This window comes from Hippopotamus amphibius, chromosome 12, assembly GCF_030028045.1.
Source record: "Hippopotamus amphibius kiboko isolate mHipAmp2 chromosome 12, mHipAmp2.hap2, whole genome shotgun sequence".
Taxonomy (NCBI): Eukaryota; Metazoa; Chordata; class Mammalia; order Artiodactyla; family Hippopotamidae; genus Hippopotamus; species Hippopotamus amphibius.
In genome coordinates this window covers 81,849,726-81,874,455 of record NC_080197.1, presented here as the reverse complement: position 1 = coordinate 81,874,455, position 24,730 = coordinate 81,849,726, and the positions used below count along the sequence as shown (strand labels likewise).

Below are 24,730 nucleotides of genomic sequence, written 5' to 3'. Positions count from 1 at the left end.
GCAGGAGGCCTCTGGACCTGACCCAGCCACGGGGCCAGGGTCCACTAGTGGAAGTATCCATTCTGACAGATCCAGACCTGAGGAGGGTCACTGTTACATATTGTGATAATCACCGATTATAAATAAAGTTTAATTAAACAGTTTGAAAACGGTGCCCCTCCTCATTGTAGAATCTTTTATATATATATAAATTTATTTATTGTATTTATTTATTTATTGGCTGCATTGCTGCACACGGGCTTTCTCTAGTTGTGACTCTCAGGCCCTAGAGCGCAGCAGGCTCAGTAGTTATGGCGCACGGGCTTATTGCTCCGCGGCATGCGGGAATCTTCCTGGACCAGGGCTCGAACCTGTGTCTCCTGCATTGGCAGGCAGATTCTTAACCACTGCACCACCAGGGAAGTTCCACAGAATCTCTTAAAAGAGTCTGCAGATCCAGGAACAGAAAAGGAAAATGATACTCTGTAGGTATCTAAAGGTTTACGGTACATCCATTAGGATTCAATCTTCATGTAGACCAGGAGATATGCAGTTTCCCTCCTAGAAAGAAAATAATTGTAACAGCATCACAGAAATGAAACATTCATAGTTAATTAATACATCATAGGACACCCGTCAGAAAACTTTCCAAGTTATTGGATGAAGTCTTCATATCCATCATTTCAGAGGGGACAAAACTCGTAATCTGGGAAAATAACTACTATTAAGCTATTAGTTAACATCTCAATAGGGTTGACAAACTATGAGCCCATAAGCCAGATCCAACCCTGTTTTTGCAAATAAGTGTAACTGGAACAAAGCCACGCTTACTCACTCACGTATCATCTGTGGCTGCTTTTGTGCTGCAGAGGAAGAGCTGAGGAGTCGCTACAGAGACTATGTCAAAGAAGCTGAATCAGTCACTCTCTGGCCTTTTACAGAGAAAGTCTGCCAAACCCTGATCTAAATAATGGGGGATCACTGACAACCAAAAGGTGACAAAGAGCGGGCATCTAAGGGAGATGCTTAGAAGGAAAGGAAGAGAAGGTGAAAAGTACAAGGTGGGGTGGAGGATTTCAAGCACGAATTTCACCAAATTCATGGGCTTCCCAGTGAAGACCTACTTGTGCAGCTGGGGCATCTCACACATCACACTTAGTGTGCTGTGTCACCTCTAACCCAGAAGCTCAGCAGGAAAAGCGGACAAAGTCTCTGCTCTAACTTCACCCAGTTTTTTTCTCTCCAGCTTCTCCTCTGTACCTACTGATTGTGAACAGTGTATTTATTGGTATTTACTAAATGCAAGCCACTGTACCAGACAGAGGAGGAGGAAAAGCGTGACCCTCGTCTCCAAAGAGTTCACGGTTAACACAAAAGAATGTTACGTGAGCGGACAACTACAGAGCAGTGGGGTCCTCGCTGTAAAGGAGGTGAGCTCCAGATGCAGGGAAAGCATCTGAGAAGCTCCTACAAACCTGCCTGGATGGTGCCGGGAAGGCTTTACAGAGCAGGCAGGCACGAGCAGAAGCACGAGACGGGGTTTGCCTCAGCGATAAATTAGGAGAAGGCAGTACAGGCCGGGAACACACACGCAAAGCCACGGACAGTATGGCGTTTGGGAGCCACTCATACTTCAGTCCTGTTGGAGTCTAAGCTGCGGGCAGGGCAGTGCAGCAGGTGGTACTAAAAGATGAGGCTGAGCAGTGTTCATGGGGGCGGCCAGCCAAAGGCGAGCGGCAGCGGAGTCCGTGAGAGCTGCCCAGAGCGTCAAGCACCCTGGGCGAGCTTGCCGGGACCCCACCACCCCAGCATGTCTCTCACCAGCGGTAGCTGTGATTGCCATAGGTACACTGGACATCTTCCCAGGACACCTGGAAGGACACAGACAGACAAAGTGAAGTGGCCAGAGAGGGAGGGTGCTGCCAGCTGCCCTCCCTCACTCACCCAGACACACCCACCCCAGTTACTCCCATGACGTGGATCACCTAGTGGCCAGCGCCACACATACGTATGAAGTCTCTTTAGTACACTGGCCCTCTGTTTAAACGCCGAGCCAAGGTTTCTAACTCTTCCTGCTTTCCAGGAGTTTCCCCCAGAGCATGAGGCTACAGGGCATGGGACCTAGAGTCCCAGAAACCCAGACACTGAGCTAAGTGGACCGTAGCAGAGCTGTAAACCAGACAGGATCTCCATGCAGAAAAGGGCTTCAAACCCCACCAAAGGCCGCACTCACAGAGCACAGGACCACAGTGTGTCTGGGCCTTGAGGGCCCATCTAGTCCTGGCTCAGAACTTGTTAGAGGTGAGGAACCCAGGAAAAGGGGCAACATTGGAGGATGTTTCTCACCCAACAAACATTGGAGTCGTTGCAGCAGAACCATTTTCCATCCACAGAATTCCGGATGTAGGCACAGTAGTGACCGAAGTCAGCCATCCCCACGTGGGCAATCACAGCAAAGAGTTCATAGAGTCCCCCACGCTGAAGGACAGAAGAACAAAGGGACCCCCGTCATCCCTCCTCTTCTGACCCTCGTCGAGAAGGAAACAGTATTTCATCACGCCTTTGCTTATTCAGTGCCTTTCTCTGCCAGGCACTGGTGCTTCCAGGGCACTAGGAAACCATCTTTGACGGTAAGACTCCCACAGCTGATCATGCCAGAGCTGTAATGCCATGTTTTACACCAGATGTATTTACAGGTAAATCTGGGAAGAACCACTCTTGCCCCAAAAAAGAGCAGGAACGACCCGCTGAGGAAAGCTCCCCAGAGAAGACGTGCTTGAACTGCTTCTGAACGGGCATCACTGGCACAGGCGTGATGGGGTGTGGCCTGGGAACCACGGAGGTCGGGCAGGAACAGAACAGCGCACCCCAGAAACGGGGTCGGGGGTGCCGGGAGCCATGGGATTCGAGTCCACAAAGGCCAAGTGAGGAATCAGAACTTTATCCCGAGCTTTACACAGGGAAGCAACATCTTCAGACCTGTGTTTGAGAAACACTGAAATAATGTGGTTTGGAAAATGGGCTGCGAGTTCAAGGGAGGCAGAGCCAAGGGGACACGTTAGGGAACCACAAGGGCGGGAGGAAGAAGCGGTGAGAGCTGGGCCGTCACGGCCAGGAGCAGCCACCACATGATAATAAGCGTTGTTAACATAACAATCACCAGCTAAATGTCAGCATGTGGCTACGTCTTCACATGCATTATTACATTTCATGTCCACAGTAAACCTGTAAATGGGGCGTAAAGCCTATTCCGCAGACAGGAATCTGAGCTCAGGGAGTAGAGTCATTTACACAAGCGTGGGAGCTTATAAAGAGCAGAGGCGGGACCTCAACCCGGGCCTGCCCTAGGTCCTGAGTCCAAGCTCTCCGCCCCTGTACTGAGGAAGTGAGGGCGAACGGAGAGATGAGCGGACAGATGTGCGCAAAGTTAAGAAAAAATAATAAGTTACTTTGCAGCGGATGGATATGTGGTGGGGGAGCAGGTAGGGCGCACCATGGGGATGAACCCCAGGTTTGGGGCTTGGAAATTAGCAAGATGTTGCTATACAGTTACACACAGAACAGAGGCGTCTGCGGATGAAGACAGTGAATTCGGGGACCGTGGGACAACACGAGGTAGGAGGTGGACACACCAGTTTGGAGACCAAGAGTGAGACCTGAGCAGGAGACAGGGATTGGAAGTCTTCCGTTTGAGGGGACTGAAACCATGAGAATTAATGAGATGACCTTCAAAAAAATGGGAGGAATGGGGCTTCCCGGGTGGCACAGTGGTTGAGACTCCGCTCCCAACGGAGGCGGCCCAGGCTCCACCCCCGGTCAGGGAATAGATCCACGTGCCGCCACGAAAGATCCCCACGCCGCCGCAACAAAGACCCCTGACGGCCAAATAAATAAATAAAACACTTTTTTCAAATGGGAAGAAAAAGGAATGTAATTAAAACTAAATACCAATAAAAATGGGCAGGAGAGGATCCAGCAATGGAGAAGGAAAGCCAGGAGAGAGGCCTAGAGTAGGGCAGGAGGTTTTGAAGAATAGGCTCAATAACAGACTATCACAAAAAGATCAAGTGAGGGAAACAGCAGGAAGTATTCACTAGGTTTGGCAGTCAGTCACTGTACTCCCTCAAATCTCAGAAATTCAAGATAAGAGAGAGTTCTCTGTGAAAAGGGAATAGTGGCAAGAGAGAGTGTTTCCACTGGTTGTGAGCAAGAGGCAGGAAAAGTATACTTTTTTTTTTTCTTCTCAACACAGTCAAATAACGTCCCTCACCTGAGACACTGAAACAGGATGGGGAAGGGAAGAGGATGAAAGTAGTACAAACGGAGCTCAGTCCCCCAAAACGGAGGGCTCAAATCATTCTCTATTCTCACATGGGGATGTTACGCTGAATTTTTAAATTTAGGGCAGTCTCTGGATCTAACTGTCAGTTTACAAGAAATACAAGGGAGAGAGGAATATGTCAAATAAGACCTGCCAGCCAATTCTGGATACACATACAAAAAAAAACCTTCAACCAAATAAACTTCAAGGAAAAGAAAAGGAAGGGAAACATCAAAGACACTTAACCTTAAGAAGAAAGAGGGACTTCCCTGGTGGTGCAGTGGTTAAGAATCCACCTGCCAATGCAGGGGACGTGGGTTCGATCCCTGGTCCAGGAAGATCCCACATGCTGCGGAGCAACTAAGCCCGTGTGCCACAACTAATAAGCCTGCGCTTAGAGCCCTCGAGCCACAGCTACTGAGCCCATGCACCACAACTATTGAAGCCCAAGTGCCTAAAGCCTGTGCTCCACAATAAGAGAAGCCACCGCAATGAGAAGCCCGTGCACTGCAACAAAGAGTAGCCCCCGCTGCAACTAAAGAAGGACTGCACGCAACAACAAAGAACCAACACAGCCAAAAAAAAAAGGAAGAAGAAAGAAAGGCAAGGGGGAAGGAGGGAGGAGCAGAGGGAGGGAAGGAAGAAACAAACAAGCAAATATAGCGAGTGTAGACTTTCTTTGGCTCTAGATTCAAACAAAGCAATCAACTTATAGGACAGTCAGGGAAATCTAAATATTGACTGGTTATTAGAGGATATTAAGGAATCATGAGACAGAACTGGTCAAGTTTAGAAAAAGAGTGCTTATTTTTCCGAGAGACATAATGAAATACTTACAAAGACACCACGTATGGTGTCTGGGATTTGCTTCAAAATAATCCAGTAGAGGCTTGGAGAAATAAGAGGGTGGGGTGCAGGTAAAGCAAGACTCGCCATGAGTTTGAACAACTGTTTAAGCTGTTGGTGGCTGTGGGGACTCGTTACATAATTCCTCACAAGTCTTTTCAAGAAATTTAAGATATATTTCGTTAGGTAGGCTGTGCAAGTGGAAACAAGGCAACTAGAAGGAAAGAAATTGAGAATCCTATGAAACAGACGTGCCCCAAACAGGGAAGGAAGCCATGCCATAATAGGAGCCACTATGACAGGCTGTCACCCCTCAAGTTTTAAAAAACCGTGGTTCTGGGGCTTGCCTGGTGGCGCAGTGGTTAAGACTCCCATGCTCCGAATGCAGCGGGCCCGGGTTCGATCCCTGATCAGGGAACTAGATCCCACACACATGCCGCAACTAAGAGCTTGCATGCCACAACTGAAGATCCCCTGTGCTGCAACTAAGACTCAGTGCGGCCAAATAAATAAATAAATATTTTAAAAACAAAAAATAGATTAAGATAAAATAAAATAACAATGGTTCAAGACCATGAATAGTAAACATTCCAGGGGAACAAAACAGACAGTCTGAAAAAGGACCCGTGTATATACGGGAATAAATGTAGCATTTTAAACCTACGGAGGAAGGCACTTATGTCACTTTTTTCTCAGAATCGCCCCACAATTTATTAGCTGAAGACAACTGAATCCAACTTCACTCTGAATCAATTTGGCCCAATGTGCTGGCTATCTTCTTGTTATCCGCAAGGTGAGCACAAGCTGTCTGAAGAAGAAAGTGAGGCTGGGGCTCTATTTAGAGCCCAGGATGCAGTGGTTACCTGTGGCTACGTAAGCACGGCACATCCTATTTAAGAGGGAGGCTCTGACTTATGCGTCCCTTTCCTCAGTGCTGTGGGGTAGATGAGTACAATTCCAATCATTAGAAATAAAAGTATTTTGGGGACTTCCCTGGTGGTCCAATGGCTAAGACTCCACACTCCCCATGCAGGGGGCCCGGGTTCAATCCCTGGTCAGGGAACTAGATCCCACATGCATGCCGCAACTAAGAGCCAGCATGCCACAACTAAGAGCCCATATGCTGCAACGAAGATCCTACATGCCTCAACTAAGACCTGGAGCAGCCAAGTAAATAAATAATAAATAAGTAAATATTTTTAAAAAAGAAATAAAGTCTTTTAAATCTTAAAAGAAATGCAACTGCCAACAGCGAACATTGGTGGTGACATGAGGCGAACAGCCCATCGCTGTTCTTCTAGAAGACTCGGGTTCCCATCATTAAACTCCTTGCTTGAAAAGTGTTTCTTGAATGTATGAATGCGTTTCTATGAATCACACCAGCCGTTGGCACGTGCTTCTCCCTCTTGTCCTGAGCTCGGCCACTAGAGGACAGAATGATGCCCAAAATGCATCTCTGGTGAGCTTGCCGCCAATCAGCTCAGGGGAGGGAGACAAAAAAAAGGCGGTGGTTCCGATGGGGGTGGAAGGGGCGTGAGGGGCTCTCACCTGCGCCTCAGCAGCGTAGGGCTCCCCCTCCACCTCGAGGAGCTTATATAGATCCAAGTTCTGGGGGAAATACAGCGAGTGGCAGATTTTTTCTGTTCGCAGATTTTTGATGGAGAAACGCATGAGATGGATGGTCAGCGTCCGGGGCAGGTGGGTCAGCATCAAGACCTGGAAAAAGCAAAGGCACCATGGAGACGAGTCCCAGGCACTCGGAACAGGTCGATGCTGAGGCACACCGGGACCAACGGCATGCTCTTCTTCCCAAAAAGAAGGGAGTGGGATGGAATCACACAGTAAGGGCCCCTCCTGCTGAATCCGCTGGGTCCCCCACAGAAGGCTGGAGCAGCCCAGGGCTCCGCCAGGAACCCAGGGGACCTGCGGGGTCTGCTCCACTCCCAGGTGAGTCTGGCCTGACGGGAAAACAGCCCCCGCTCTTGTGCCTCCCCATCAGGGATGGGGTCCGGGGAAGAGTGCCCCCACAGCTCTGGAAGTCAGAAGCCCCAGGATCCCAGATCCCCGCCTGATAGGACTCTCCCCTGCAGCGGGAGGCCCCCAAGGGGAACCCCAGACGGTCTGGGGGAGCACCCAGTTTGGGAGTGAGTACCTGCTTCCAGCAGGTCTTCCTCCCGCAGTTCCCACAGAAGCACCTGTCCTCTCTGGATAGCTCCGTGGGCTGGAAGAAACAGCGGAGGGCGTCCTCCTGTCCCAGGAGAACAAGGGGGGCAGGGTTATTTCCAACTGGGGTGCAACGCCTCACCCTGCAGACAGGGTTAATGAAGCTTTTCTTCTGAGTTTTCCCAGGTCCCCTTAACATCCCACCCAGAATGTGCCAGGGTCTCAGAAAGGACCTACTTGTTGGAGGAAGCAGTGAGGAGAAAGGGAAGTAGGAGAGGAAACTTTTTTTTTGCGAATCAAAGGAGAACTTAGGCAGAGCCATGCAAAGGAAACAGAAATGATTTTTTAAAAGCCAAGGGTAGATTAAAGAAGCGAGGGGGCACCAGCCTCGCTCGGCTGCGCGGGAACAGCAAACTCCCCACGAGGACCCCTCACCAGTGTTTTCAGGGGCTTTGAGTCCATGTCAAAAAGAGAGAGGGGGAGGGTCAGCATGCTGCTGGTTCTTTCTGTCTCCACAGTACATCCAAGGCAAACGAAGGACTCCTTCACGCCGATGGTGTAGAGGGCCTGCAGCCTCGCTACCTGCAAGGGCGGGGGGCAGTGCGGGGGGGATGCTCAGAAAGCCGTGAATGAGCAGGTCCGGACAATTTCCAGAAGTTGGAGCCACCACAAGGAGCTCCAAACACAGAAACTGCTCTCCGCTCTGCTCACAAAGGCGCAGAGAAATCACAGCAACCACACGGTGGAGTCGCGACAAGCATTTTACGTGCGTCTCCTCTCTACACATCACACGGACAGCACCCTCACCCTCTGCACTCTCTCGTTCCGGGACTTACCAAGTCCACATCTGTGATCTGGTCCTTAATCAGGTTCCAGACTGTGAGGTAGAGCTGCGCAGCATCGTGCTGGACAAACACTGGCCAAAGAGGAAAGCAAAGTCTAGGGTGGGGACCCGGGGACACTCCTCAAGCCCTCCTGCCCTCGTCACGCCCTCCCGCCCTGGCTACCTAGATGCACGTTGTCTTTCCCCGCTTTCAGGCTAAGTTTCCATGGGATGTCAGGTGATAAAAATGAAAGATAAGCTTGGTGTTGATTGTGAGAACTCTTAAAACTGAAAGTCCAGTCCCACTGCATCACACAAGTTTTCTCTCCTCTGATTTGCCACCCACCCCTACAGGCCTCCACTGGAGTACCCAGCCAGATAAAACCAATAGTCAGCGGTGGATTCCCTCCTACGTCCCTGACAGGCCTTCAACTGGACTCCTATGGCCACTCACTTCTCTACGCCTCTCTGTATTTTCTTTATTCACTCCCCTAAAAATTCAGCAGTTTCCCAACACTAATACCTGACCTAGGTCTTCCCCAGAGGTGTCCAGGAGAACAAGAAGGGAAAGAACCTTCTCAGTGTTAGAGGGTTCTGGCTGAGAGGAGGCAGGAACAAGCCATGAATTCGACACACGTTATGTACGTAAATGGCAGGCTACAAGCGGTGCACAGGGGTGAATGAATCCACGTTACCAAGACACAAAGACATTGCGAGAAAAGGAGGGTGTACTAAAACGTACACAATATTCATATCTGCTATCTCAACACCATTTCCTTCGTGATACCTATCACAAGTTGTACTTAATGCTTTGGGGTTTTATTTTGTTTTGGCCTGTCTCTCCTCTAAACTGTCAGCTCCATGGAGGCAAATACAAATGTCAGTCTAATTCCCTTACCAGCTCAATAACTGGCACATAATAGTTGAACTTTACGTATTAGTTGAATGGTTAATTAATCCAAATTCCAAGCTAATCATCCCAAAACTTAGACAAGCAGGCTGCTACCAGGTTGCACTGATGCAGTCTCCAAAGGAATTATTTTCAGAAGGCTGCCTGCCACAGAGCCAACACAGGACATAAAGGGGGTCAAATCGGCTTGCCAAGTAGAGACATCTTGCTTCAGCTGCCCATCCCAGAACCAAGAGTCCCGATTCATCTAAGAAATAAAGGGACACTTGCTCAACCCTTAATTTCCTTCACACCTGCTACATGCAAGGCATCGCACAGGCCAGAGAAAGCTCCTGTCCCCAAGATACCTACAGTCCAGTGGAAGACCAGTATCCATGTACTCACAACTCAAAGAAGAATAAGAAAAATTCCCCAGGTGTACAAACTGCTATGGAAAGCTAAAGAAAGGTGACATACAACTGGGACAATGTCTCAGGGTCTCTGTAAAAGCAGGATGCCTGCATTCACCACTTCTATTCAACATATGCTGGACGTTCTAGTCAGAGCAATTAGATAAGAAAAGAAATAAAAGGCATCCAAACTGGAAAGAGAGAAGTAAAATCATCTGTTTGCAGATGATACAATCTCATATGTTAAAAGACTCCACAAAAAAAAAAAAAAGCTTTTAGATCTAATAAATGAAATAAAAAATATGATATAAAGTCAACACACAAAAGTCAATTGTATTTGGATACATACTTGAACAATAAACACTGTGAAAATGAAATCACATAAACAAATCCAACTATAACAGCTTCAAAAACAATAAAATACTTAGGAATTAACCAAATTGGTAAAAGACTTGTATTATGAAAACTACAAAACACTGCTGAAAGAAATTAAATAAGACATAAATAAATGGAAACACATTCCATGTTCATGGACTAGAAGACAATATTATTTAAAAGTCAATGCTATTCAAAGCAGTCTACACATTCAATGCAACCCCTAACAAAATCCCAATAAGATATTTGCTGAAACAGAAAAACTCATTCCAAAATTCATAGAGAATCTCAAGGGACCCAAAACTGTCAAAACAATTCTGAAAAAAAATAGCAAACTGGAGTACTCACACTTCCTCATTTCTAAACTTACTACACAGCTACAGTAACCAAAACAGTGTGGTACTGGCATAAGGACAGACATACAGATTAATGCAATAGAACAAAGAGTCCAGAAATGAATTCTCACATGTACGGTCCAATAATTTTTGACAAGGGAGCCAAGGGTATACAGTGGGGAAAGGAGAGTGTCTTCAACAAATGATGCTGGGAAAACTGGACATCCACATGCAAAGAAATGAAGTTGAACCCTTTTAACTCCATATACAAAAATTAATTCAAAACAAATCAAGGACCTAAATGTAAGACCTTAAACACTAAAATGCTTAGAAGAACACACAGGAGAAAAGTACATGACCTTGGATTTGGCAATGACTCCTTGGATGTGATAGCAAAGGCACAGATAACAAAAGAAAAAAATAGAAAAATTAGACTTCATGAAAATTTTAAAAATTTATGCATCAAAAGACACTATTCACAAAGTAAGAAGCACACAGAATGAGAGAATATATTTGCAAATAATACATCTGATAAGGGATTAACATTCAGAATATATAGAACTTTTACACTCAACAAAAATAACCCAATTCAAAAATGAGCAAAGAACTGGAATAGATATTTTTTCCAAAGAAGACATACAAATGGCAATAAGCACATGAAAAGATGCTCAGTATCACTAATCATCAGGGAAAATACAAATCAAAACCACAATAATATACCACCTCACAGCCCTTGCAGCTACTTCAGACCCCCAGCAGCTCTCTCCAAGGATCACACAGTTATCAGGGTCGTGGACCCCAGCAGTCTGAGCCAATGAGATATCACACCCTCCAGACCCAGAGCCATCACAAGCCCACACCACCAGACCTGGAACACAGCACACCCCCGTGCAGGTGAAGGGCCTTCTTAGCAGAGTCAGTGCACAAAGTTCCCTGCACAAATCTACAGGGATCAGGAACATTTGGGGAAACATGATACCACCAAAGGGAAACAGTAAATTTCCAGTAACTGATGCCAAAGAAACAGAGATACCCAATGCCTGAAAAATAATTCTAAATAATTGTTCTACAGATGCTCAGACAGCTACCAGAAAACACAGATAAACAACTTAAATAAACCAGGAAAACAATACAAGAAAAACAGAAATTTGACAGAGACAGAAAACATAAAACAGGGGACCTCCTTGGTGGTCCAGTGGTTAAGAATTCACCTTCCAATGCAGGGGAGTCAGGTTCCATCCCTGGTCATGGAACTAAGATCCCACATGCTGCAGGGCAGCTAAGCCCACATGCCACAACTAGAGAAAGAAGCCCACATGCCGCAAAGAAAGATCCCGCATGCCACAACTAAGACCAGATGCAGCCAAATAAATATTAAAAAAGAAAACATAAAAAAGAGACAAACAGTAATTTTGGATCTAAAGTATACTGAACTAAAGAATTCAACAGAGAGCTTAAAGAGCAGATTGGACTAAGCAGAAGAAATCAGTGAACTAGAAGGCAGGTCACTGGAAATTATCCAGTCACATGAGCAAAAAGATTGAGAAGAACTGAAGAAAGTCTATGGGACGTCATTAAGAGAAACAACCTCCACTTCAACAGAGTCCCAGAAGAAGAGAGGGGAAAGGGGGCCGAAAACTCATCTGAAGAAATCGTGGCTGGGACTTCCCACATCTGGGGAGGGATTTAGACACTGAAGTTCATGAAGCAAACTGGTCCTCAAATATATTCCACTCAAATAGATATTCTCCAAGACACATCATAATACTGTCAAAGGTCAAAGACAAAGAGAAATCTTAAAAGCAGTAAGAGAAAGGAAGCTTATCACCTACAAGGGAACCCCCATAAGGCTATCAGCACATTTCTCAGCACAAATTTTACAGGCCATGGGAAAGTGGGGTGATATATTCAAAGTGATGAGACGAAAAACTGCTGATAAAGAAAACTTTATCCAGGGCTTCCCTGGTGGCAATGGTTAAGAATCCACCTGCCAACGCAGGGGACACGGGTTCAATCCCTGGTCCAGGAGGATCCCACATGCTGTGAAGCAACTAAGCCCGAGAGTCACAAATATTGAGCCCAGGTGCCACAACTACTGAAGCCTGCGTACGTAGAGCCTGTGCTCCACAACAGAAGCCACCACAACAAAGAGTAGCCCCTGCTCGCTGCAACTAGAGAAAGCCCGTGTGCAGCAACGAAGACCCAACACAGCCAATAAATTAATTCATTTATTTATTTATTTTAAAAAAAAAAGAAAACCTTATCCAGCAACGTTGTCCTTCAGAAATGAAGGAGAGACAAAGGCTTTCCCAGACAAAGAAACGCTGAGTGTGCATCACCACTAGACCTGCTTTACAAGGACGGCTGAGCGGAGTGCATCAAGCTGAAATGAAAGGATGCTCACTGTAACAAGGGAAGAGATGGAATAAGTTCAGTGGGAAAAGAGTGGGATTGTCAGCAAATGGTGCTGGAACAGCTGGATGCCCACACGCAAAAGAATGAAGTTGGACTCCTATCTCACACCATTCACAAAATTTAACTCTAAATGAAACATGGATCTAATGTAAGAGCTAAAAGTATAAAACCTAGAAAAAAACAAAGGGGAATGGTAAGTGACTGATAATGGGTCTGGGGTTTCTTTGGGGGGGAGAGATGATGAAAATTTGCTAAATTTAGATTGTGATGATAATTGCACAATGCTGTGAAATACTAAAAACCTCTGAATTGCATGTTTTTAAATGATTGAATTTTACAGTGTGTGACGTATATCTCATTAAGGCTGTTTAAAAAAAAAACTAAGCTATTTGAGAGTTTCCTTTGTAGAGCATGGTTTCTCCTTATGAATCCTTTATTCTGTTTCCCTAGGATCCTTTACCTGCAGCTGAATCAGCTTTGAGGAGACTCTTAGGCTTACTTACTCCACTGAGAGGCAGAAATAGAGTGTGTATGAAAGTAATACGTGCATAAATAACACCAATGCTGCATGTGAAAGACAGGGGCTCTTTCTTTCAGATCCACACTCATGCCTCCGATACAGGGCTTCCCTCCTGTCCACTCACTGACCATCAGTCCCCCTCCTCTCCTCTCCTCTCCTGCCCCTTCCCTCTTCCCCACTCCCTTGGAGCACCAGGCCAGGAGCCAGAGCAGGAAGACCACCTTACAGGGTATGTTGTGCTTCTGAAGGCAGCAGGCCAGCTCCGTGGGTTGCACCGCTCTCTGCCGGCTGTTCTGCATCTTCTCCAGCAGCAAGAGTAGCTGGAAGGGGACGCTTCTCCTCTGCTCCTCAGCTCCTCTTGGTACCATTATCCTGCCAAGTGAGAACAACCGTGGACCTCCCTATCCCCACGGCTCTCGATGCCAGGTGCACTCTAGAATCACCCGGGGGAGACTTTCAAAGATCTCCACACCCAGGTCACTCCGCAGACTGACGACACCAGAACTGCTGGGGGTGCAGCCCAGTTATCAGAATTTTTAAGTTTCCCAGATGATTTAAATGTACAGACAAGGTAGAGAACTACCATGTTAGCAAATCAGCTACAGGGGAGTATCCTCTCGAGAGGGGGGATCAGCACAACTGCCGCCCCACCCCTCCCCACCCTGCATGACAGTCACACCAAAACGAAGGGCAGGTGCAGTAGATCCTGGGTCCACTGAAAAATGGCCAGCCTGAAGCTCTCCAAAGGCAAAAGGCAAATACGACCTAGGTCCTGGGAAGGACATATGAAGGCATGTCAGTCTATCCTGGGAATGATTTGTTTCCTTACAGGCATCTCTCAACTGCCCATGCCCATGAAAAGGGAAAAGAAGCAAGCACGGGGCAGAAAGGAACGAGTGACAGAGTTTCTGTATATGAGTATATAGACATGGGCATGGTGTTTGGGTTCCCGAGGACATTTGCAGTCAGTCCTGGCCGAGTCTCAGCATTTCTCTGCAGAACCGGCTGAGAAGAAAGAAGGGTTCTCACAGTGTGTATATGGGCAGGGGGCAGCGAGGGGGGTTTCCTTTGAGAAAAATCAATAGACTCATAGACCTGCCCATTGACTAGACACTGGTATGGTCCCAACTTCCTTTTAACCAAATTGGTGGCTGTCACTCTACCTATACATTAGAATCACCTGGAGAGTCTTTTGAAAAGTACCAATGCTTGGGCCCCATCCTAGACACCCACTTAGGCCCCAAATGAAACCAAATATCTGGGGGTGGGATCAGCATTTACATTTTTTAAAAAACGTCTTAGATGATTACAATGTACAGTCCAGACTGTGCAAAACAAGATCCTTTCTCTGGCAGCTTTTGGAAGAAGACTTCTAAAAGTCCAAACCACGGTGAATAACTGAATAATTGAAAACATAAAATGATACACACATTTATCTGCCTGAAAATAGTCCTACCTCTTCAATATCTTGGTGAATTCCACATTCATAACAAACACCTGGATCAGGGTGTTAAGGCAGCAGGTCTGTCCAATGTTGTGTAAACCGACTGGGCCTACAAGATGCAGAGGGAAGATGCTGAGGGAAGGCCTGCCGTGGGATTCAACAAACGCCAAACGTTTCTCTGGACTCTGCTAAGGATGTGAAATCCTATAAAGTACCCCCAGAGGCACGAAGAATTCACTGAGGAACTTGGAAACAAATTGGAAAGGAGAGAGACACACGAGCTTCTGCAAAGTGAAATAGCAGAAGTTTTAACAGTCCGTTAGGAAAAGAGAGACCTCAGGGGGTGTATTACCTGTAATACTGGTAACACAAGCAACAGTGAGAGCAAAGGAAGAGAAACCTTACAGACAGCACATCAGGGAGAACTAGGAGCCCCACCCACCTAAGCTGTCCCCAAAGGGCATCTACGGGGTCAGGGGCAAGAGTAATCTCCCAGGCAATCTACTCTGGGCCCCGGGGGGAAAGGCTCCTGCCCAGGCCCTACCACGTGGTGGGAGGAAATCAGAAGAAAGCTCTGGGGGAGAGCCACCTCATCTAAACTCACCCTGAGAGGCTGGAAGCCACCAGGGATTTATGAGGATGTGAGAAAACCAAAAGGTAGCATTTCCCTGACCCACCAGCAACCAACCACCCTTCCCACCCAACCTTAGGCCCAGCAGACCCCACAAGGTGCGTAATTTAAGGCGGAGGGAGTCCACTCATCTCAGCATTCCTGGGGAAAGGGCTCTGGTGTTCCAGCTGGGGCAGCCAGAACACAAGAATCCGGGGTCAGCAGGAACCACAGGTTTCCCTCCCTGTCACCAGACACACTAACAGCCGGGGGTGGGGGGGGGGGGCTGGGGGCCAGGACATGCCAAGCGCAGGACTAAAGCAGCTTCCACAGCAATCTCACTCGTCTTCCCAATGACCCTGTGTGCTCAGGAGCACGGTCGCCCCCGTTTCAGATGCAGAAGTGGAGGGACGAGAGAGCAGGAATCGTCAACCGCAAAGCTCCACGGCTTCAGGGTCCAGCGGACGAGCAAAGCGTTGCCACAGTCAAGAGAGAAGCCTGGGGCGCCTCAGCCCCGTGGGCAGCCCGGGCTCGGGGTTCCCTCTGCCTCTTCCCATTGCTGCCCTCATCCTCCTGCAAACAGGCAGAAACACTGCCCTAATGCTGAGAGATGCTGGGACGGACAAGACCAGCCTGGGGACCCGGCACCGTACCCATCAGCGGTCACTCCGAGATCCCTGGCGGCAGCGGCAGGGCGTCTTCAGGACAGCACGACCTCACTTCCGCGAAGAGCTCTCATAAGCCAGCCTTGGCCGGACCTCTGTGAAAACACGCGGAGGAGGAAAGGATGAGAGAAGGGGAGGCACATCCACGTGACCCGTTCTGATTCCCAAGAGCCCGTCTTGGGGGGAGATCGATGTCTGGAGAGACTTGCCCACAAAGCTCTAGGGCGAGACACCATCCTCTCAGTCCCTTGTTCCCACTATCCCCTCATGGGGACCCATGGCCCCAGCCTCTCCCCCAGGCTCTCTTTTCTGGCAAATGGCTCGACGTTCACCAAGGGGTCCGGATCAGACACCTGAGCCTCCCTGCTCCTCACTGCCAGGCCCAACCATCCCTGGGGGTGTCAGCTCCACCACCTGAAGGCAGCTCAAAGCCCTCTCCTTGCTGTCCCCACGCTGGACCCAAGGAAGCCTGTCTGGCTCCTCGGTTGGGGGTGGGGGCAGTTGCTCTCGATGCCCCCTGCGTGTTGTGCACAGGGCCGTTCAAATAACTGGTGTGGGGAACAGCTGTGTCTGCCTGCAGCGGAAGGTGGTGCGCACTCAGACTGGCAAGACAGAAGTCCTTCCCCAGGCTGATGGGCGGTGGTGGCCAACAGCCCCCAGGTGAGGCCCCCTCCAGAATTCACCCCAGTGAAGGACGCTGGCCCAGTCCCTATCCAGAGTCTGGACAATGAGAGGGCCTAAGGGCCTTACCCCCTGCCTGAAGGTGCAGTAGCTCTGAAGGGTCACCCAGCCCCTGTGCTCCCCTTAGCATCAGCTGAGGCCTCTGCCACAAATAAGTCCTCCCTTTGCCCACCCTGCTGTGTTCACCCTCCCCGGGGTGTCCTTCCCACGGGTGCTCCCCAGCAAATCTTCCCCATGCACAGCTCAGCCAGGACTGCCCGGTCAGCGGAGGAGCAGATCAAGAGCAGGTCCTCGAGTCTACTGAGTTTTCTCAAACAAAACACACACACACACACACACACACACACACACACAGAGTATACACCCTTCTTCGCAACGGGCTCCACCAAGAAATGCTGAGGCTCAGCCAGGACTGACTGGAAAATGTCCTTGGGAACCCAAACACCACGTCCATATATATATTCATTTATATAGACTTTATCACACGTTCTTTTCTGACCTGGGCTTTCTCCTTTTTGCCTTCCATGGGCACAGGCAATTGAGGGAGGCCTGTAATAAAATATTCCACAACATTTTGTTGCTATATCAGGCATCCAAAAAATTTTATAAAGAGCATAGAATGACTTGGGAAAATTCTTGTTATAATGTGAAATGGAAAAATGTTATAATGTGAAAGGGAAATATTATCAACTATTTCACAATGATGCCTGATATAGCAACAAAACACTGTGGAAAATTCTGGTTGTTTTCAGTTTTTTACAATTACTAAAAAAAAAAAAAAAAAAAAAAAAAAACTACAGTAAACATTTTTAGGTATAAAACCTTTCTCTACCTATTTGATTTTCCCTCAGGCAAACCAAAGGTCATGGAAACAATAAAACTGCAGCTGTTAAATGAGGTCATGTTAACCAGAACCCATGTCTTCCTGGCAACACAGACTGAAGCCACCTGTACATTATCCCCAGGTATGTTTTGGACTCTCAGGAGGAGTCTCTCGTGTCTTTGAACAAGGTCACAAGCATCGTACCCTAACCCAGTGACCCAGAGTGCCCTCTGGTGTCTGCAGGGCACTACCCAACACAGCAATCCACGCACAAAGGTTCCCTCGTATCTACAAGCGGAGCTTCACGTAGAAGCAGGATCCACTTCCATCCTCCCCCTGCCTTGTGCCTTTTCACTCACTGAGTTCTTCAGCTTTGCTGGCAGCCGTCTCTCCCCAGGGCTAAGGCCTGCCCCCACCCACCCTGGGTCTAAGCTGGGGCACAACCTGTGCTGTTTCCCCCTTCGCTCCCCTGTCCCCAGGCAAATAAACCTGTGGCCTTCAGACACAACCAGATGCTAAATCAAAATTTAGGAGAGGGACCTCCCTGGTGGTCCAGTGGTTAAGACTTCACCTTCCAATGCATGGGGTGTGGGTCCAGTCCCTGGTAGGGGAGCTAAGATCCCACATGCCTCGGGGCATAAAAACCAAAATATAAAACAGAAGCAATACTGTAACAAATTCAATAAAGACTTTAAAAATGGCCCACATCAAAAAAAAAATCTTTAAATATCTAGGAGATATTCTTAGAAATATAATTACAAGGTCACAGAGTACAAAGTTTAATTAAGGTTCTTAATATATGTAGCTAAATATCATGCACCCATTTGTACTCTAGCCAGTGGCTGAGAGGCCTCTCAGGACCCAGTGGTTAAATAAAGTAACCTAAGTTCACTGATGTTCACGAGGGCAGGTTTTGTGGAAAAAGTGACTCTGGATCTGAGTTTATTAAAGAGGAAAGGGTATGGTTTAAAATAAGGGGCACCTTGAGGCAGGGCAGGTGTTGCACAAAAAAGCCCAGTGATGAGGGGAGGAGCGTGTGGAGAAGATTGTGCAAAGGACTATATGCTGAGATACAAAAGCATAATTTTCACTGCAAAAGAAAGATGCTGCAACAGTGAATGGTTTGGGCCATTAATTATATGCACAGCACTATTTTAAAACCTTTTTAAAAAGAAATTGAAAATTACTACATATAGTAAAGAGAGAATGTTTGCTAATAGTTTATAGAGAATATTATATCTTTCTTGACTTACAACTTTATTAAATTTTAAAAGTAATTTAGAATAACAGAGTTAGACCGTAGCAGTTCCACACTTTGAAAAGTTATTTGGTAGGCCAGCCCTCTCATAATATTAAACAAAATAATCTTTAAGAATTGTATTTAAATTTTAATACTTAATCCCAATTAAGCCATGAGTCTTTCAAGACAAAATCCTATTTGCGAATTCATCACATCTTGTGAAGATCGATTCAAACCAAAACGTCAACTTTACCATGTATCATGAGGAAAAACTCCACATATCTATAAAAAATCAATAATGAACTATCATTCAATCCAGGTGTGATAAAGAATATTTTTAAAAAATCTGAGAGGAAACGAGAGAGTAGCACAGACATATATATACTACCAACTGTAAAATAGATAGTCAGTGGGAAGTTGTTGTATAACAAAGGGAGTCCAACTCGAGGATGGAAGATGCCTTAGAGGACTGGGGCGGGGAGGGTGGGGGGGACTCGAGGAGGGGGGAGTCAAGGAAGGGAGGGAATGCGGAGATATGTGTATAAAAACAGATGATTGAACTTGGTGTACCCCCAAAAAAATTAAAAAATAAAATAAAATAAAAAAATAAAAATCTGAAAAGACACAAAACACCCAAAGCACAGTGTGTTCTCACTAATCAAACTTCAAAAACCACAGACTACACACATGGATCAAGCACACTGCTCTTTGTGATGTTTGGTCTACTTATGGAGGCTAAAAACTGTTGTCTAAATGATACGAGAGTGAGTCAAAAATTATCCGCACTCCGGCTGTAGAATTTATTTTAATTAACTTTTAGAAAAGACAAATACTTGTACATCAGGCATCTGAACAGGCAGAAACAACCAGACCCTCTTTTAAACAGCACAGTAGGTTAATGGTGAGTTCGGTCAGATTCTCTCCTTGCAAACTGAATTGAAGAAATATTTACAGATTGGAAAATCAGTTGGTTTTTTTTTAAATGTCAATGCCATACAGTTGTCATCAACAGTGGAATGAACAAGATGAAGGCTGTGAATGGTCTGGGAATCACAGACACAGTCAGGGCTGGCTTGGTGGGTAACAACCTGTATAGCTGCACAGACCTGCACTCAGAAGAGCCGAGCTTGGTTTCATGTTTTCCTGTTGCAGTCTTGAAACTCTTCACAATTATTTAACAAGGAGCCCCACGTTTTTACTTTACTAAGGGACCTGCGAATTATGTAGCCTGTCCTGCATACAGTGTTTTTGTTCACGTCCTTCAGTATGTGTTCAGGAGGTGATTACAGCACAGAAGAATGTAACAAGAAATCTTGGTCAGAGGAGAAAGATGGGGAGACAGTTTTATTATCCTTCATCAGAAATTTTGGAATAGTCTCATCACGTACTTATGTGAGATGTTCAAACTCTATGGGATAGCAGACACTATGAGCTTAAAAGGCTACTCAAACAATAACAGCCACCAAAAAAAAAAAAAAAGGAGAAAAGCAGCCCTAATGCTGTAGCTTGCAGAACTTAGCACCTGCAGTTTGTTCACTGGAAACTACTAAGGAAGTAACCACACTAAAAGTCTTCTTGAGAATCCAGATATGTCTCATGTAATACCTGCTGTAAGATCCTCCTGTTCTTCAATCCCAGTGAGTGATGTAAGTGGTGTGCATTTAAGCAATGGTGAGAGGCAGACGGCTTCAACTGTAACCAAATAATGGAGTTTAACACTCAGTCCTTCAGTGTCCTGCCAAAGGTGTAAAAGCTTCTCTGAATGCATAGTAATTTTCAGTGTGTTTTCTCAGTTAATGGATACTAAGAGTATCATTCTTATCTGAAGGGGGTTGGGTCCTCAATTTTGTTTGTTTGTTTTGCTAAAATATTGGCAACCACTAGTCTAACATCTTGTCACTAGAAAGGCAGGTCTCTGGACCAGCAGCAGTAGCGTCACCTGAAGTTTGTTTAAAAGGTACGATTGGAATCTGCATTTTGACAAGATTCCTAGGTGACCTACACACACATTAAGGTTGAGAAGCTGTTCTAGACAAGCACTGACCAAGCTCAGGCTGCAGGGGGCTGACCACCGGCATAGAGGTTTTACTGCAGACCAGCTACCTTCAGGTCTTTTCATGAAGACTGTTTTCCGTTCAGTTCCAGTGTTGCTCTCCCTAAAGCTGCATGATTTCTGGCTGCTTTATTTCTATCTAAGGAGTCGCCAGTGAAGATCTCTTGGTGTCTTTTGTGCAAGTGTAGATGAGCGAGATCTTTTGGTCCAGCTGCAAGGCAGCTGCCAGCTTCTCGGCAGTTGCCAGCTTCTCATCCACACACTGCCACTGGGAGCGGACACTGCCACTGCCAGCCTGGATGCCCACTTGGCCACATGTACCACAAACTCAAAAATGACCCAAATGGATGGTGTCATTTCTGCCAGCCCAATGCCCCACCTTTTGGTAGCAGGTTCACCTTTTCTTTACAAAAACTATCTCCACTTTCAGACTATGAGGACTGGGTGGAGCCCGCACCCACTGCCTGGCTCAAAGGCCTGGCCACGCAGGGCCCACTGTTTCAGCAATGGTCACGCAACCCAATCAGGGCTGATCATAATCAGCCTCTTAGAAGCGGTTTTAAGCCAGAAGAACATAAATCAGACCATCTTTCCACCACAGGAAGAAAAACCACCGGCGGAGGAAAAGAGCCAACGACAGGAAACAGAAACTAGAGATGGAGAAAGAGACAGAACTCTGAGGCCACCAGCTGAAGCCCTGGATCCAACCCAGCCTCCAACTGTCAGCCACTCCCAGTCCCCTCTGCTGTTCTTAAAATGAGTCTGAAATGGGTTCCTGTCATTTGCAGCTGAAAGACTACTGATTAACACTGATTCTACCCTAGGCCTCTACTTTCAAGAAATCATTAGAGACACATACAAACATCTACGTAAAAGACTGTCTACCAAAATTCATTTTTACAGCCTATTTTCTTTATTTGCTTTACAAATTATATAGTATGAACACAATTTTATGAAACACATAACTACATACACATACAGAAAAAAGACTGGGACAAAATATATCAAAAGTGTCATTAAGGGTAACTCTAGTTGGTGGGATTACAAATCATTTTTGCCTTTTTCTGGATTATTTCTCTCAATTTCCAAATTTCCTGTAATTAATGTGTAATTTTAAATAAGCAATCATTCATTTAAGGCATAGATTTAATATCTTTTAAGGGAGCCTTTGTTGGCAATGGTGTTCCTATTCCAATATCCAAAACAGTAACGAATTAGGGACGAGAAGTCTTAAAAGGAGAACATCTGAAGTTGGGAAATAACTAAATATAAGTGGCATAATTAACAGATGTTAAATGGCTCAGATAATCTCTTTTCTTAGTAAATATTTCTTTTCATAAGTAAAAAATAAATCTTTTCATATTTTCATAAAATAGTCATAAACAGCCATTCCTCTTATAAGGCTCAGCCTAGGAAAGTTAAACAGAGAGAGACGATGGCAGTTGACAATTCCGTGAATGGAAAAATCGGACTGTGAGACCACATCAGGGAAATCTGATGAAACCGTAGAAAGGGACCAACCTATTTTCCAGAGACATTATTCTGCTCTCTGCCAAGACCTCGAAAATACGACAGTAAAACCCAGTGGAGGTATCATTTGGGCAGGCTGGCAGGCCAGATTCCAAAGGGCAACAGAAAAAGGCAGGAAACTTCATAGCTGATCACAGAGGAGAGACACGTGGCTGGGGCAAAAAAGGAAGGAAAGTGAAACTTAAAGACCTGAGAAGGATGGGGAAAGACAGAGCGACCTAAGCCAATGGTGATGGGGAAAAGAGAATGGATATTTTCCAAGGAAGCTGAATTTTCAAACTCAACCCCTGACCCCAAAATGAGCTCCAACACAGGATTCTTAAGGCAGTGAAACTATTCTGTCTGATACTATAGGAGTGGATACATGTCATTAAACATTTGTCAAAACTCATAGAATGCAGAGAACAATGAACCCTAATATAAAGCACAGACTCTGGATGATAATGATGTAGGTTCACCAACTGCAACAAATTATAACAAACTGTTGATAGTGGAGGAGGCTGTGGGGGTGGGCAGAGAGCTGGAGGCATATAGGAATTCTCTGTACTGTCTCAATTTTGCCGTGAACCTAAAATTGCTCTGAAAAGTAAAGTCTATTATTTAAACAAAATTTTTGATTCCAAGGAACTAAACTAACTTAGCTCCCATCGTTCCCAAAATTTTTACCCTTAAAATAAATGGGCGACATGAATGACAGAAAACAGCTGGCTTAGACTGGTCATCATTATAGCCAGAGTCTTCAGAGAAACAGCGTAAGACGTGATGTAGGAAACACCACTAGACTCTCTGCAAGGAAAACTGACTGCGTCCTTAAATGCCCAAAGAGGAACAAAATCAACATGCCTGGAATGTGACACAAACCTCACAGTCTTCCAAATCCAGCCCATCATGGCAACAGATTCAGACCTCATCCTCAATCATTTGTTGGGTATTTCTCCAGTAATGGTAATAAGCTGGCACACAGATTAGAGCACTCCAGCTGAAACCCATTTTCCCCTTTGCAAGCCCATCATTGTGTAAAAGTGCCCAAACTGTGCAACACATTTTTTATTAGTGAAAAAATAAAAAGCTTTTTTTTTTTAGTTCTTTGATAGTGATCCAAAAACCAAGATGGAGCTGTTCACCTGTGCTAGTCAAGGACCCATCGATTCATATGAGCACATTAGACCACCTAGATGTCTAGGTCTGAACCCTCCACCTCACTCTCACAATATAACACCAAAAAAAAATGTTTTAAATATCTGCCCCTTTTTTGAACAATTTCAAAGTATAATTACCTCAATGCTGTTAAGCAGGAAGGTAAAGGCTCTGCTTTAGTTTTCAAAACACTTTGAACTCAGATTTTCAGGGGTCATACCATAGAATTTTAGGTTTAAAGGTCTAAATTTAGCTTTCTTTCATGAAAAAAGGGAGGCAGTAGGAGGGGGATTCACACTAAGGCAGCTTTATTTGCACAATTTAACAAAATCTTTCAAACTTCTCAATTTGTATGCCCACTGACCCAGCAATTCCACTTCTAGGACTTTTCCACAAATATGCTCATATATTCACACGATTGTGAGTATAAATGATACTGCTGTATCATCCATACCAGTAAAAACTGGAAAGAACCTAAATGTCCACGAATCGTTTTAATAAAATGATGTAGCTTTCATACTATTCACCAATTTTGTTAAATGAGGTTGACATATATGTCTTGCCATGAAAAAAAGTCCATAATATACTGTTCGGTGGAAAAAAGCAAATTACAGAACAATTTTAAATTTGTACATATGAAAAGTTCTGGTAAGGTACCCCAAAAAATGATACTGAGTTGAGGATTAAAAGAAACTTTGTTTCTACCTCACAGATTTGTCTGCATTTGGGGGGAATTTTTTTTTACAAGCTTCCAACAGTTTTGCAATTTCTTCTTTAATTAAAAAGTCTCGCAAAAAAAAAAACTCCAAATAAACATACGAGCGTGGGAAAATTTCATTGATCTAATTACGTATTAACTAATACAGACCATTATAATTCGCTGAGCCCAAATAAATCCCATAGTTATCCACCTGGCATTTGAGCAGAGCCCCATTGTGTCTTCTCTGGAAAGAAAGCTCGCAAAAGCAGCACCAACCTTGCATCAAGTGCAGCGAAGCGTCAGACTCGCGCTGCTAAGTGAGATGCGGGGGAAACTCAGCCACCGCGTCGGGTCCTCCAGGCAGCGGCGGCGGCAGCGGTGGCGAGGCGGGCGCAGCGGGAGGGTCCCGTGGGGACCAGTCTGTCCCCACCTCGGTCCCCAAGTCTCGGTCCCGGCGTCGTTCCCGCGCCTCGGTCCCCGCGCCTCTGTGCCCGCGCGCCGGGCACCTCTGTGCCAAAGCCTCTGTCCCCGCCCCCGTCCCCGCCTCCGTCCCCGCCCCGCCGCCGGGCTTTCGTTTCCTGCGAACGGAAAGCGAAACTCAGCGGAGGAGGCACCGCAGGTGCCGTGCGTCCCGCCCCCGCGGGCGGAGCCTGTGCAGCCGCAGCTGGTTTCGCGTGTAAACGTGCGCGCCGCTTGCAATACGCGCTGGTTTGCCGGCGGTTCCTAGCATGAGCACTTCTCTGGATATTTTAAGATCCCCTAGTAATTAGG

At 46.2% G+C, this 24,730-nt stretch overlaps 1 protein-coding gene across 1 annotated transcript; it reads right to left on the bottom strand.

The window, feature by feature from the left end:
• Positions 1–226: 226 nt before the first annotated feature.
• USP18 (ubiquitin specific peptidase 18) lies at positions 227–24,374 on the bottom strand. Its single transcript, XM_057702949.1, has 11 exons — positions 24,236–24,374; positions 15,784–15,890; positions 14,533–14,629; positions 13,303–13,448; positions 8,146–8,225; positions 7,745–7,891; positions 7,299–7,394; positions 6,695–6,862; positions 2,326–2,457; positions 1,801–1,850; positions 227–540 (listed from the first exon to the last, which is right to left on the bottom strand). The coding sequence occupies exons 2-11, from the start codon at positions 15,785–15,787 to the stop codon at positions 495–497; spliced, it is 966 nt and encodes a 321-aa protein (XP_057558932.1). The 5' UTR covers positions 15,788–15,890; positions 24,236–24,374; the 3' UTR covers positions 227–494.
• Positions 24,375–24,730: the final 356 nt, after the last annotated feature.

What these genes read in the sequence shown, in the direction of transcription:
- USP18 (XM_057702949.1), bottom strand. An exon ending in AGATCACAGATGTGGACTTG is followed by an intron (nt 7,892 to 8,145) that starts GTAAGTCCCGGA and finishes CCGCCCTTGCAG; the next exon opens with GTAGCGAGGCTGCAGGCCCT. An exon ending in GGCAATCACAGCTACCGCTG is followed by an intron (nt 541 to 1,800) that starts GTGAGAGACATG and finishes TTTTCTTTCTAG; the next exon opens with GAGGGAAACTGCATATCTCC.